This window comes from Apiospora marii (assembly GCF_038362585.1).
Source record: "Apiospora marii strain CBS 49790 chromosome Unknown utg000003l_segment0_segment0, whole genome shotgun sequence".
In the NCBI taxonomy this organism is placed as follows: Eukaryota; Fungi; Ascomycota; class Sordariomycetes; order Amphisphaeriales; family Apiosporaceae; genus Apiospora; species Apiospora marii.
This window is the reverse complement of record NW_027117374.1, coordinates 624,929-639,250: the sequence shown is the minus strand read 5'-3', so window position 1 is coordinate 639,250 and position 14,322 is coordinate 624,929. Positions and strand designations below refer to the sequence as shown.

General features: G+C 57.6%; 5 protein-coding genes across 5 annotated transcripts; 1 reads left to right on the top strand and 4 right to left on the bottom strand.

Moving 5' to 3' along the window:
* Window positions 1–75: 75 nt before the first annotated feature.
* On the bottom strand, window positions 76–1,317 carry PG985_003662 (uncharacterized protein; the record flags this gene model as incomplete). The annotated part of the gene is made up of 1 exon (XM_066823431.1): window positions 76–1,317. The coding sequence occupies one exon, from the start codon at window positions 1,315–1,317 to the stop codon at window positions 76–78; it is 1,242 nt and encodes a 413-aa protein (XP_066686591.1).
* Window positions 1,318–3,713: 2,396 nt separating this feature from the next.
* PG985_003661 (uncharacterized protein) lies at window positions 3,714–4,229 on the bottom strand (the record flags this gene model as incomplete). The annotated part of the gene is made up of 1 exon (XM_066823430.1): window positions 3,714–4,229. The coding sequence occupies one exon, from the start codon at window positions 4,227–4,229 to the stop codon at window positions 3,714–3,716; it is 516 nt and encodes a 171-aa protein (XP_066686590.1).
* Window positions 4,230–4,707: 478 nt separating this feature from the next.
* Window positions 4,708–5,935, bottom strand: PG985_003660 (uncharacterized protein; the record flags this gene model as incomplete). Its single annotated transcript, XM_066823429.1, has 2 exons — window positions 4,708–5,242; window positions 5,340–5,935. 2 exons carry the CDS (start codon window positions 5,933–5,935, stop codon window positions 4,708–4,710), a joined length of 1,131 nt encoding a protein of 376 aa, XP_066686589.1.
* Window positions 5,936–9,104: 3,169 nt separating this feature from the next.
* Window positions 9,105–11,142, top strand: PG985_003659 (acetyl-CoA synthetase-like protein; the record flags this gene model as incomplete). The annotated part of the gene is made up of 3 exons (XM_066823428.1): window positions 9,105–9,743; window positions 9,854–10,181; window positions 10,313–11,142. 3 exons carry the CDS (start codon window positions 9,105–9,107, stop codon window positions 11,140–11,142), a joined length of 1,797 nt encoding a protein of 598 aa, XP_066686588.1.
* Window positions 11,143–11,460: 318 nt separating this feature from the next.
* Window positions 11,461–13,378, bottom strand: PG985_003658 (uncharacterized protein; the record flags this gene model as incomplete). The annotated part of the gene is made up of 5 exons (XM_066823427.1): window positions 11,461–12,691; window positions 12,765–12,914; window positions 12,983–13,106; window positions 13,168–13,230; window positions 13,288–13,378. The coding sequence occupies 5 exons, from the start codon at window positions 13,376–13,378 to the stop codon at window positions 11,461–11,463; spliced, it is 1,659 nt and encodes a 552-aa protein (XP_066686587.1).
* Window positions 13,379–14,322: the final 944 nt, after the last annotated feature.

Here is a 14,322-nt window from a genome sequence, read left to right as displayed (position 1 = left end):
AAAGCAATTCACCGTGTCTGCTGCGGCTGACTCAGCCCCCGGGAGACCAACCAGCCGATTCCCTGAGTGCCAACCTCATATATCTGAGCACATATCCCTCAACATCCGCACAAACGCCGCCCGGCTCGACGTCCGCGGCGCCGTCGCCGTCCGCCCCCACAAGCTGGCCGCCATTCCCGAGCGCGCATAGAGCGGCAGCGCGCGCCAGGCCCTCCGCAGGGCCTGGACGTGGCGCGCGTCGCCCGGGTGGAAGACCTGGGAGTAGCTATTCAACAAATCGACGAGGACGCGCGGGCGGTCGCAGGCCGGGTCGTAGCCCTGCATGAGCACGACGACGAACTCGTCGAATTGTAACAACAACTCGTCGCTGCAGCCGAGCCCCCACTCCTTGTCGAGCGCGGCGCAGAGGCCGCAGAAGAGCCGGCACGCCTCGCTGTAGGCCTTGCGCGCGTCGTCGGCGCGGTCGAGCAGGTCGGCGGCCCGGTCGAAGAGGCGCACGGGCTGGGATTGGAGGCGGTAGAGCTCGAGGGACCGGAAGAGGTGGCGTAGGCCCTCTTCGGCGATCGGCGTCCGGTTCGCGGGGGCGAGGTACGAGGCCGGGTAGAGCCGCCGGCCGAAGGGGTCCTGGCGCGTCCCGGGGAGGTGGTAGGTGATGTCGGCGCGGTTGCAGTGGAACACGAGCTCGTTCGAGAGCACGACTTCGACGGGGCGGTCTTGCCAGCGGGCTGGGGGTCGGCGGGGGGTTGCTGCTCGGGCGGCGGCGACGTAGTAGAAACCGCCCCCGCCCCCGCCCCCGCCTTGGTAATAATAGGGGTACGCGGGCGGCGGCGGCGGTCCCGCTGGCGGTTGTCCCGGCAGTACGATTGCTGGTTGTCCCGGCGGGCTTATTGGCGGCCCCCCTGGCGGTGCTCCAGGTGGCTGACCTGGCGGCGGGTTGCCAAAGAAGTTGTTCCCGCCTGCTTGGCCGAAGAGGCCCGATTCATACGGAGGGGGAGCGGAATTTGGGTGGATGGGGAGACCACCCGGAGGACTACCAGGCGGATGGACGCTGGAGGAGTTCGCGTCCGCAAAATGCACGCGTCGAGACCCCCGGTCTGGAATATGAGGATCGAGTTGCGAGGCTCTTATATACCCCAGAGAGCTTGGAACCTGAGGGGAGTGCCGGCTGGCCTGGGGATCGGGTTGCGAATTGCCATGGGCGTTGGGGCGCTGGCTGGAGCGGTGAGCAGCTGGTTGAGACGAATACCGAACCAGCTGGCCGGCTTGGTTATGGACACTACTGCCGCCTGAGTGATGGCTGTGATCCGGGTGGCTCATAGTCGCCATCCGGGCTCTGAATACTTCCCACAAGCAAGGTTGGGTGTGGGTTAGAAGAACGAGTTTTTGTAGGAATCAGTCATGAAACCAGGTATGGACAGGCGGTGGGTTACATATAATACTGCCTGTTTGTTCTTCCTGCTGGTGCGCCGTCGACATGTTTCAAGTCGCATAGCTTCCAGGCAAGTTTGTCATCCCCTCCCGCCTTGCCGTGTTACGGGTGGCACTACCAAAGCCGTGGTGACAAAACATGGATGCCCTTCGGATGAAGATGCGTGAAAGGGCGAGGAGTCAACATTGTTTATTTGTGAGTTGTTGGCAACGTAAGCAGTGTTGATCCCCCTTTTTCAGAATCAGATACCACTAAATATATACAAGCTTTAAAAGATCGTGTTTTGTGTTATCGAATATACCTCTTCATTCGTGAACATGGGTCCACGAAACAATAGAGGCCGGGAATAGTGCCTGGTCTCTGCGATGGTTACAAAATCTCATCAACCCATACGTCTGGCGCTATCACTCTACATGAGCCTGGACACCACAACTGATACATCAAGGACTGCGCACAATGAAAACGTCTGTATCATGAGGCCTGGATCAGTCGGATTGTAATGTACTTGCCAAGCATCCCGTTGTTAACAACTCATTCCATCCCTAGATGGCCATCCTTGATAAGACACCTGGATAATATCACTTGTACGGCATGTTTCTTCGAAGTTTTACTGTATCTACATCTACATAGTTACTGATTAATACTTAAAATACATAATGTGTCTTGGCAAGCCGCCGTGTGCTACCACTGATGACGGAGACGGCTGACATGCCCGCAAAGTGACAAGGATATTTCTCACAGACGCGGCCGATAAGACTTTTTGACCAATTGGAGAGCTGCATTGGTTATCGACTGACAGCCTCCTCGTGAAACATAAATCTGGGGGTCGGGGTGTATGTCATCTTACCTGCGTCTCCCCTCATCTTGGGACAAATCCTCCAACCATACAAAAAATAATTCGGCGCATCGCGAAATGAGACTCCTAAACACCCATACCCTCAGTCTAGAGCGCTTTGAAAACGAGCAATTCACACCCCCTTACGCCATCTTATCCCATACCTGGGGCAATGATGAGATCCTTTTCAACGATGTCAACAAGCAGAGGGACCAAGATGCAGAGTGGAAGAGCAGCGGGCCAGCAAGCAAGATTCTGATGAGCGCCGAACAGGCACGTCGTGATGGGCTAGAATACATCTGGATCGACACTGTTTGCATAGATAAGAGTAGCAGTGCCGAACTTTCCGAAGCTATCAACTCCATGTTCGAGTGGTACGCGAGGGCGAAAGTCTGCTACGCCTATCTTGTGGATTTCACAGAGGTCGAGGACCTGGGTCGTTGTCGATGGCTTCGTAGAGGCTGGACGCTGCAAGAACTCATTGCCCCAGGGCACGTCGTATTTTACGACCAACAATGGAATCATATGGGGGACCGAGATTCATTGGCAGACAAGCTCGCATCCCTTACGAGGATTGATGCAGGTCTTCTCCGTAGAGGCCAGTTCGAGGACGTACGTCGGCTATTGACATACATCGGCACGGCGACCAAGATGTCCTGGGCGGCCGACCGACAAACTACGAAGAAAGAGGACCGGGCATACTGTTTGATGGGCATCTTCAAAGTCAATATGCCCCTGCTCTACGGCGAAGGCAGCAGGGCCTTCCAACGGTTACAGGAAGAGATCCTTAGAGACACGACCGACAGCTCCATACTGGCATTCAAACCCAGCCGTTATCGAAGCAGCCTGTTGGCGCTTACCCCCGCGCACTTCAAACACAGTCTGACGCCTCTATGGGAGGCATCTACTCCGTTGCAGTTCTCCAACAGGCAGATCACCTTGGAGGCACTGGTGTGCCCTCTCAAGGGCGCCCCCAAACAGGAGGATCGCGTCGCTATACTGGACTGCTACTTTGATCGGGATGCATTCTCCAGAGCGGCTCTCATTCTTTCGCCCTGCGACACCTCGAAGAAAGTCTTCATCAAGGCTGAGGGCGGGCAGTTGTTTCGCCTCCAGGAACCGAACATACTGCTTGATCTGGGTAATGACGAGGGGAGTGCAAAGGTAAATGGCACTGCTGTCACCAAACATATTCCCCTGATACAGTAGTTTGGATGGCAAAAACAGCTTTACAGTCAAGTTACTGACTGGGGATACAGGAACTCTTGATATCCGCAAGGCGCAACGAAGGACGATTACCATCAAGCCAGACCAGCCCCGGGGCTTCGTACCGCCACTGAAGATATGTGTAGCAGACCACCAGAATCTCCCCGCGCAATACCGTATAGTGAATTCGTCACCTCCAATCTTCAACGATATCATAGTACAAACACCGAGCCAGGCAGCCGATCACCAATCGAGAAGCAGGTTGGCCCAGGGGGTCGTCGCCCTCTCTTCCGACCCAGAGAGCAAGTACCCATGCCCCCTATCGAAAACATCCTTTTGCATCACCTGGGGCCTACGCGACGACAATGCCGAGCCCTGGTGCAAGCTGTGGACGCCCAGCTGGATCTGCGAGGCGGCGGACGTGGGCTTGCGCCAGTCGGCGGACGACTGGATGGACGACCTGCTGGAGTTCACGAAGTATGCGGACTGCTTGGTCCCACTCCGCCATCCCACGGCGGCCGCGGCGATAGCCCGCGGAAACGATGTATACGGCGCGGCCGATACGCTTACTGTCGGGGCAGAGGGCCCGATCCCGGAGCATTGCGTCACGGCCAGGATCGTAAAGACCACTTTCTTGGACCGGCCGAAGCTGGAGCTCTTGGTCGAGATCAAAGCAACCGGGCGAGGCTCCCGAAGGACTTCGTCATGGCAGAGCTTGCAACGAGCTATAACGACGCGGAGTCGCGATTCATGGCTCATACTTGATTATTTGGGTTCGAAAAAGTAGGTTTCCAAGTCGATCGTACAAGTCTGGCTTCCTTCGTTGCCCCTGACCATCGCAAGTGTTTGTTTTAGATATCATGTGGGAGATCCTTGTGTCACTACGGGAAACTGGCTAGTAATATCTCATACTTATATTGAGTAGCTATTAAAACACAATTTATAGTATATCGTAGAACACCGCCAATAGAACCTCCATAGCCATGACAATGCATATATGAATTTGAACAAACTACGGGTATCACCTCCCAATGAGCTGCAAGAAAACAAACAGTAAGACTCCGTCCATTATTGTATCGCCATCACCACTCTTCTTCCATTCCATGCAGGTCGTTATGTATCATATCTCTCCCCCATTCTCGAAATGGCTCATCATATATGTCCACGCTGTCATGAAGCGTCGTCGTGAGCGGCCGTTAAAACATTCCTTCTTTCTTTCTCATTAGGGAATGCCGCCTCAAGCAGTGGCAGCAGCAGTAGGCTGAGGCTCAGCAGCAGTAGCCTTGGCGCCGTTGGCCTCCTTCTCCTTGTTGGCCGACGAAAGCGCGTCCTTAACCCAAGCAAACAGACTGGACTTGCGCTTGTGCGTGCGCGGCGTAGCCTTGGCCGAGCCGGCATCGCTTCCCTTCTTGGATCCGCTGTTGCTGGTGGCCGAGACCTCGTACGCGCTGGACGCGGCGGGAGTCGGGGGTCCATCAATACCCTCGCCCACGAGGGGCTTGCGGCCCCAGACCCAGCGGAACTCCTGGCCCACGAGCCCGGCGTCGAAGTCGGCCTTGATCTGCCGGAAGAGCTCGTGCACCCGCTCGCGCGTGGCGAGACCCGGGGTGTCGCCCTGGTCGGCGACGCCGAGGGCGGACTGGTAGCACACCGTGTAGAGGACCTCGGCGCCCAGGCGCTGGATCTTCTCGTCCTGCAGCACGTTGAAGACTTCCTTGTTGATGTCGCGCAGGCCGGCGTCCTTGAACCAGCCGGGGAGCTTGAAGGCGGGGCTTGGAACGGCAAGTTAGCAGGGGGTACGTTTGAGGTTGTCTTCCTTCCTTTCGTCCGGGGGCAGAGCATGTCGCTGGATTGGTAGGGGTGACTTACATAGGCTCGCGGCCCAGGGCCATGGTGCGCTTGATCTCGTGGCCGAGGTACTCGTCGAACGCCAGGCTGGGCGGGATGGTCTGCCAGCCGTGCCAGCCGCCCTCGTGCCAGAGCAGGTGGCCGCCGGGCTTGAGCAGGGCGACCATGGCGGCGACGACGCGGGGCCACTCGTCGGCGCGCCAGGAGAAGAACTGGAGGCGGGCGTGGACCAGATCGTACGAGCCGGCCATGTTCATCTCCGCCGGGAAGGGCTGGGTGGCGTCGCCGCCCATCAGCCGCACGTTCTTGGGCAGCGTTTCGGCGGCGGGAAACTTGGACGTGTCCGGGTCGAAGCCGTCGAGCTGCTTGATGCTCGGCACCTGCTCCGCCAGCGTCGTCAGGAAGCAGCCCGTGCCCGTGCCGACGTCGATGACCTTGGCGCCGCCCTTGACCGACGCCAGGTGCGACTTGATGTGGGGCGGCACCGCGTGGCCGCCCTGCATCGGCAGGTACAGGTTGTAGTGGTTCGAGTCGAGGCGGTTGGTCTCGACCTCGTTGGTGTGGTTGAGCGTGTAGAGCGGCTTGGCGCTGTTGACGTTGCCGACTGTATCTGCCATGATGCCTGCCGGGTTTCTCGGGTGTCTCGGGCAAAAAAAGAATAGGGTTACAACAAACTCTGTCAATGGTATGACGATCGATATAGGTGATAGGCGACGGGGATGTTTCTCAGGCGAGAGCGTCGGTGCGTTTGTGATCCCTGGCGTTGCCGGCGCACGGATGGTCAAAGGTGCACGGGGTGGTAGAGGCTTAGAGGCTTGAGTCGGGGACAGGTCGGGGTGAGAGGAAGGGATGGAATGCGGGAGCTAAGTTGATCCTCGTTGTTCAAGGTTGTATTCCGGGGCCTAGAGTATTCCTGACACAACGGCTTGTTCAGTAGGGATCAACCTTGAAAGACGTTGGTTCTTAAGAATGTGATTTAGTTAGAGAGTATAATTAGTTCCGGAAGTTGAGCGAACTCTAATAAACTTTGAGCTTGGGCCTATATACGTATTTATACCCGTCGAGGCTCGCGTGACATTGATCTATAAATGCCACCTCAGGAACCAAGAGGGAGGGGAGACGAGACCCCTTCTTTCCTCTCGCTTCGGCGAGCAGATGCGGCAATGCAGGTGCGCGTATTCGGCCCATGGTTCATAACCACAGCGGCGTCAAGTTCGGTTTGCGCTCCCCTTCCGCATGCGTTCTGTCTTGCTTGCCTCGGCCGCACTCAGGTGGCACAGGTGGCACGGCAAAGGACGGCTTTCCTATCAGAGATGAACCAAGCAGAGATCAACCGCGCAGTTGCATGTCTGTGGGAAGCAACGCAAGGGGGCTGGCCATACACAGTTACAGCAGAGGCAATACTCCACTGCGTACCTTTCAAGGGTCTGAGAATGGACAGTTTTGCCGTGGTTAGTCAGTCTATACATGCACGGCGATAGCATGACACACTCCCAAGGGTAGGAGATAGTACGAAGGCGGCATAGCTCTGCTTCACCGACAAAAGTGCGTTGCAGGGGGTGCTACGGCAGATGGATCCAAGATATGTTCAAGCGAGGAACTGTAACTTCCGGATCGGACGATTGCACTCTTGTGTAGCATTGTGCTTTCCCTTGATCCGGAGACGGGAGACCATGAGTGAAAAGCCCAATTTGAGAAAGCATCATCCACGTTTCCGTATCCCTTCGTGGTACTCCTTACTTCGTACTACTGCAGTACATATTTGTCTTTTAGGTCTGTGCACATGTTCGGTTGACAGGGAGAGATTGGCAGATTGGAGTTCTGGCTTGGGATAACATCCAAGCGAGGTGTGAGGTGTCTCTGTCTGGCGACTTTGAAAGAGTCCCCATGGGCAGTACCAACAGGCGCTATTGACAGGGGTATAGGCTTGGCAGAACTTTAAGTTTTCACATTCTCTGGCGTCTCCGTAGTTGGGACTATGCTTATTGTGGAGAGACGATGGCCTACCCACCGGCTTATTCATCCATCCGCAGCATGTCGGTCGGTGGTTGGTAGTATGTTGTGATGTTTGCGTCCAGAGAAATCAGGCCAGTGGTCAGGCTATTGATTTCTTGCACCTGATAACTATTACTAAACTGCTGACTGACATCTCGACTGCTACCTTTCATCATTTCCACCCAGCCGATCGAAGCGCAGACCTCTCGGTTGATAAACCGTCGATCCTCTGAGGAGCGTCGGCGATCAAGGCATTTGCATAAACATGCACGCATATCCAGGGAGCCAGTGCAGCTGGCGGATGGTGGGCAGCCATTCAAGGTGGAACCTGCCGTCCGGACCCCTGACAGCGAGGACCTATTAACCCCTGGCAGGCGCTATACCCTATACAACGACAACATGGCACCCTTCGTAAGCGGGCCGCCTCCGCTTGTCAGCCGAGACTGACAGAGTCCACCCTCTGCGGTTCTTCCCATGTGGCACAGTTTTGGTCAGCACTTTAATGCTCACCCGATTCTCGGCAATCAGGCAGTTGGCAGTTATTAGTAGGTTACATACTCCGTACTCCGTAGTTCCCTTTGGCAAAGAACGACGGCGCGCTAAATCCGGACGGGACGCTCGTGCAGGCTCGCGTAGGTTGGCATATGCATGCATTACTCGCGCACCGTCTCACTGTCTCGGTTCCAGCCCTTGCTTGGCCAGGTGTGCACTCCGTATTCACCTCAAATCCGGCGGCCAATCGCCTGGGAAGTCAGACCACCCGGATTTACTTGGTTCGAATCCTTCGTTCCGCTCCCATCGGACTTTGGAAGGATTTGCTGTAGACAATCTCGCGGAGGATGCAGGTGCAGACCCGGCGGCCCTGGAGACGAACGCACCATATGAAGCCATTGGGAATGGCCATTGGCTGCTCACGGACCCAGTCGCCGGTGGAGTCAATGAGGTCAAGAAAATTAGGGGCCAGGGGGTAGCCCGAGCTGGCTCGCAGAATACGACGTGAATAATGGCCAACATGGGCCACCCAAATTGCTGATTCGATTTACTCAAAACGAACACCCCGGTTGCTACTTAGTATCGCCTAGGCTCTGTCTAGGACGACTGGCCCTGGCCACCGGGGAATGTCCGCTCTCATATCAAGACGGCAAATACAACACCCTTGCCTGAAGATTCTGCTCATTAGGCACTGATCTGATAATTAACCAGCGATTGTTTCCTGTTTGTCACTCGACTCCCCGGCCCGGAGGCTCCTCCTGGAGCAAATTAAAGCGAACCACTCGCCTTCCTCGCTCTGTTCGCCCTTCCCGATGAGGCAATTCGGGTGTCGCACGGCAATATGGCATGGGAGCGAAACCCCCCACGTGCTGCAGGTGCGACTGCAAGCAGGCAAGTCTGCGAGAACGGATCAAGCCGTCGGCCTCTGTCTGTCTCGCCCCTTCGCTTCCCTCCTGTCTGGCCCTGTCTTACCTACATACACGTACACGTACTTGCGTCTAAGTTGCGGGTTGGCCCCAAAAAGAGCCAACAAGAAGGAAAGAAAAAGCAGGCCAATCCGTTCCCTCGGGTCCTTCCTGATGCCTGTCATACCCCTCTGACCAGAAGAAGGAAAGGATGACATGAAGACGACCACTCACATCCAAAGAGGCTACTGGACCGCACATCCCCAAAGTTAATTCTTACTTGGCTGCTTTTGTTTTCCTTCTTTTGCATTAGGTAAAAAAAACCTAAAGGCCCATCCAGGCCAGAAGAAGACGAAAGTCAGAGAGAGAAAGGCAGACAGCACATACCCGCGCAATGGCGAGCGGCACCACCTCCAGTGTCCCGGGCGAGGTCGGGCGGCGGCTGCTCCCCGTCATCATCGACGAGGTGGCGCGCCAGGACCCGGACCGGGCGTGGGCGTCGCTGCCGGTGGACGACTACGACCTGGAGCAGGGCTTCGAGGACGTGAGCTATGCGGCGTTCGCCAACGGCATCAACAAGCTGGCGCACTGCATCACCAAAGCGCTGGGCCCGCCGCCGGAACCCAAAGACAAGGACAAGGACGACAAGTTCGAGGCGCTCGTGTACCTGGGCGTGCCCGACATCCGGTACTACATGCTGATCCCGGCGGCGGCCAAGGCGGGCCGGCAGGTGCTCTTCAGCTCGCACATGAACTCGCTGGAGCTGCACCTGTCGCTCATCGAGCAGTGCGGCTGCCGCGCCATGCTGCTGTCGCGCGGCGTCTACGCCGTCGACATCCTCGAGCAGCGGCCCATGCCCACCGTCGAGATCCCCGAGCTCGACGACCTGCTCGACATGGCCGTCCTGGCCGAGCCCTTTCCCTATACCAAGTCTTACGACGAGGCCGAGCTGGACCCCTTCGTCATCTGCCAGACCAGCGGTACTACCGGGGCGCCCCGGCCCATCACGTATAGGCATTCTACCATGAGCACAGTAAGTAACCGACTGATCTTTTTTCTTCAAGTTCTTCTCTTGGTGTTGTCACGTCGATGTACTATGGCATGCGCACATGAATTGCCAATACTAACATCTCATGCTCCCAGCTGGACATGCAGTCCGAGCTGCCCGACGTGGACGGGCGCAAGCACATGGTGTGGCAGCGGGGCGTCGGCACGCGCTTCCTGATGGTCGCCTCGCCCTTCCACGCCATCGCCTGCATCCTGGCCATGACCGTGTATGCCTTTGGCGGCTGCACGCTGGTGCCCGGGTTCCGGAACCGGCCGGTCGAGGGCATCAACGAAATGTGCGACATCATCAAGTACTCCAAGGCCAAGGTCGGCTTCATGCCGAGTTTCTTGATGGAGCTCATCGCGCGCAGGGATGACGCCGAAGATTACATCAGGCAGATGGATACTGTGGTGTATGGAAACGGTATGTTCTTGCCCGCCCTTCTCACTTTGTTTCTTGAAGGGGTTATTTCTGCTCGGCCTTCTCGCTTTATTTTTTGGCAATGCTTTTGTGTGCTCTGAGTTGTAGGCTGGATGTCTAACAGATACTTTCAGGCATCCTCTCCGACTTTGCCGGCCAGATGTGGTCCAAGACCACGCGGATATTCGACGTCTGGGGCTCCGCCGAAGTCTGCACGCCGCCGCAGCTCGAGTCCGACCCGGAGGACTACCAGTACTGCTGCTTCGACATCGAGGCCGGCGGCTGCGTCTTCAAGGAGCGCGACGACCTCGAGTACTTTGACGACGACGGCGCGCGCCTGGAGCTGTACGAGCTGGTCATCACCCTGACGCCGCAGTCGGAAAAGTACATCGGGTACTGGGCCTGCCTGGGCGAGGGCGTCAAGGCCCCCGACGCGGCGCCGTACCCGGAGTACTCCACGAAAGAAGTCTGGACGCCGCACCCGGACCCGGCCAAGGCCCCCTACACCTGGCGGTTCGTGAGCCGGATCCAAGACCTGACGGCGGACGCGGGCGAGTTCGCCCTCGCCTTCGAGAAGACGCTGGGCAAGCACGGCATGGTGCAGCACGCCATCGCGGTGGGGCAGGCGGGCGAGCCGCCGGCCCTGCTCGTCGAGCTGGCGGACGGGTACACCAAGGAGGTGGCGCGGCGGTGCCTGTGGCGGGACGTCGTGGCGCCCGCCAACGAGGACGTGCCCGAGGCCGCGCGCGTCGGGGAGTCCCACATGGTCTTCGTCGAGGCGGGGGAGTTTGTGCGGTCGACCGAGGGCCACATGCTGCGCGCGCAGACGCTGCTCAAGTTCCAGGGGCGCATTGATGCCGTCTACGGGCGCGCGCCGTCCGAGATCAGCGTCTCGATTCGGCCGCGGTACCAGTCCATTATCGAGACGGTCGAGGTTTCGCATGTGGTGGAGGGGGAGGACTAGGTATAACTCTCTCAGGGCCAGCAAAACACAACGAACAAAACAAAAGAAACAAAGAAAAACATGAGATACTGTATAATTATAAAGATGCTTGAAAGCCATCGTAATGTGTAATGGGGTGGCGACATATCAGCCGATGACGAATTCATCGGTTTCTATCCTGCCCGGAAAAGGGGATTGATAACTTGGATGACGTCTGTAGGATACTAGGGAAGTCACACAGAAGGCAGAGAATGTAGATTAGTACTGATATACGTCGAACAAGGAACAATTACTTCTATGGATTTATTATATACAATGCGTATGCACCATCATTACTCATTAGCAAGTATACGCAAGATCAAAATGCACCCGCGGCGTCCCCTGGAAGTCGGCGGGGACCGCGTACGAAATGTTGTAGAACCAGTGATTCCGCAGCTGGCTGCCGTAGCTGACAGGCAGCGCCGTCAGCCCGGGCGCCGAGACATTGACGTCGAGACAGGGCAAGTCGTCGAAGCCGCCGACGACGTGGGCGTTCCCCAGCGTCCACGCCGGCGGGATGCCCGAGAGTGCAAAGGTGAAGAGGTCGGCGCCGGGCTCGGTCGCGTTGGGGTACGCGACGGTCAGGTAGCCGGGCCCGGCCTCGGCCTGGATCGTGGTGGCCGAGGGGTACAGCGAGAAGAAGCCGTTGTAGGGAAAGGGGGCGTGCTTCGGGTCCGACGCCCAGTGCACAATGGCCGGCACGAACTGGTCGCCGCGGTTCTTGGTCTCGCCCGTGACCGTCTGCCCGCCGGCCATGAGGCCCGCGCTCAGCCACGACGTGGCGACGCGGTGCCGGTCCGAGGTCAGGTCCTCGTAGACCGTCTTGTTCATGAAGCGCTCGCCCTCCCACCAGCCCCGGGCCTTCAAGAGCGCCGCGGCCTCGGGGCTGACGCACTCGGCCACCACGTCCATGACCAGCGCAAAGGCCGCGCCCTGCGCCACGTCGTATAGCACGTCCGCTTCGCCCTTGGGCGGCTGGGGCCCGTACTCGCGCCCGAAGAGGCCCCACCAGAAGAGCGAGATGATCTGGGAGTGCTCCGTGGCGTCGCGGCTGTAGGCGCGGTCGTAGGGGCCGACCATGTTTCCCAGGAAGGGGTTGTACTGGTGGGCGATATCGTCCCAGAGACCCTTGAGCATGATGCGCGAGTTGCCGGTCATGGGCAGGTCCGCGGGGCCGTACTTGGCGTTGGCGGCCAGGGCCCAGATGTCGACGCCGTAGTAGTTGGGCGCGTTGTACTCGCCCATGACGTCCTGCCCGCCGCGCTGGAATAGGGCCAGGAGGTCTTCGCCTTGCTTGCGCGCGAAGTCGAGCAGTTGCTGGTTTTGCTTGCGCTGACCTACCCATCCCGTCGTGAGGGCACGCATGAGGCCTGGGTTGCTGTAGGCCAGGATCAGGTTGTCGTCCTCGGGGAAGCTGCCGTTGCGGCGCATTCCGCCGACGGCCGCGGCTTCCAGGGAGTCTTCGATGCGTCCGACCAGCTCGGGGCCGATCTTGTCGGAGAACTCTTCGACTACTTGAATGAGTTGAGACCTGTGTTGTTTTAGTAAGCGCGTAGCAGACAGTCTCAAGCAAAGACCGGGCGTTTTCTAGTCAAGAGACTCACCCAACGAACTCTCGCCAATTGGGGTCGTATGTGTCGTAGATGGAGGGCGGGTACAAGGGCGAGTCGGGGGTGGGATCAGGCGCATCCGGCGATAACTTGTACGTCCCGTACCACGGCGAGTCGTAGTCCGCGAGCATCTGAGTAGCAAGACTTGAGGTTCAGTCAGCACAGTCTCTAGATCTACTATGAGACACTGAGTTGGTGCAGAGCCGTCTTACACTCCCTCGATTGACGCGATCGCGTTCTTGACGTCGTCACCCTCGGCGCGATGCAGGAGCCCGGGCAAGTACCAAGCCGTAAAGCGCGTGGACCATGGTCCATTATCCTGGTACCAAATGAAGTCTGTGCAGAGGGTCAGCGATCTGATCTCATATACGGCAGTATACTTAGTCTCTAAACTTACTGTAGGAGGCATCGTACCGTGAGTCGCTCACGGACATCGAGTAGTCAAACAGGTCCTGTGCGGCTGCGAGCTGTTAGCTGTGCCGTGAGATGCACCACGAAGTTCTTGACGGCCACTAACATGCAGACAGGCGCGAAGGCGAAGGCTTCATCGCGGTGGCCAGGGAGGCCGATAAAGCCACGGCGGCCGCGAAGATGCTTGAGCAGCCCATGATAGGAATTGGCAGAAGGGGGAGGACAGCTACTACTGCTGCATCTCAGACTACGGCGTTGAAGTGCAGTGGCAGCAGCATCCAAGATATACCCATACCGACTGTACCGTCTAGAAGCCATGGCGCGTGACATGATCTTCGAGAAGCCCACCCAGCAGCATCGAGCTAATCTCAGTATGTCTCGCCCCAGCGGTGACAGTATCGATCGCCGAATGACCCTAGATCCCCTTCAGCGCCAACCGTCCCCTTGGTATCATCATGGGGAGACGGGGAAGCTGCACTAGGTGGGCCGACCGGTATTGGCACCGGTCACGGCCGAAACTGGTAACTGGCGCGATTCTTAATCCCCGCGTTCGGTTCCTGGGGTTGGTCTTGCTTCTAATCTGGGGAAATTAGTGAAACTGGGGCTACTCCCTCATGCGCCTGTACACAGATAATTAGTTGCCATAGTCATTTGGATCAATCAATTGATGTTCACAAATCAAAGTACAACTCTTCAAAACTTGCTGTAGTGGTTCGGAGTAAAGCGCAGGTCATCGGGCACAACTCCGCTCATGTTCTTGCCTGTCGAGCCAACAGCACCTGGAGTGGGGCGCGCCTGCCGGGGGCCCCTTGTACCCCAACGACCCTTATCTGTGCCTCCTTCCATATCCGGTGGATGGCATCTCGCTTAGTCTCCTATAACAGCACAATCTGGGCTGTTGTGGTCGACGATGTGATTGTCGTCAGATTGAAACTCCTGGGTATGTGAGGCTTAAGGGGGCATCAGTAAGTTGAGTTGAATCCCATATCGGAGCTGGGTTTGGTGCACTTGACGTTGGAACAGCAAAGAACATCGTTATATTTGGTGGCCACCTGTGGCTGCCTACGCGATGCTTCCGGATTCCGATGAATGGGAATCTAGTTGCCGGTGCATGCGAAAAGTAGCAGTTGATGATGTAATG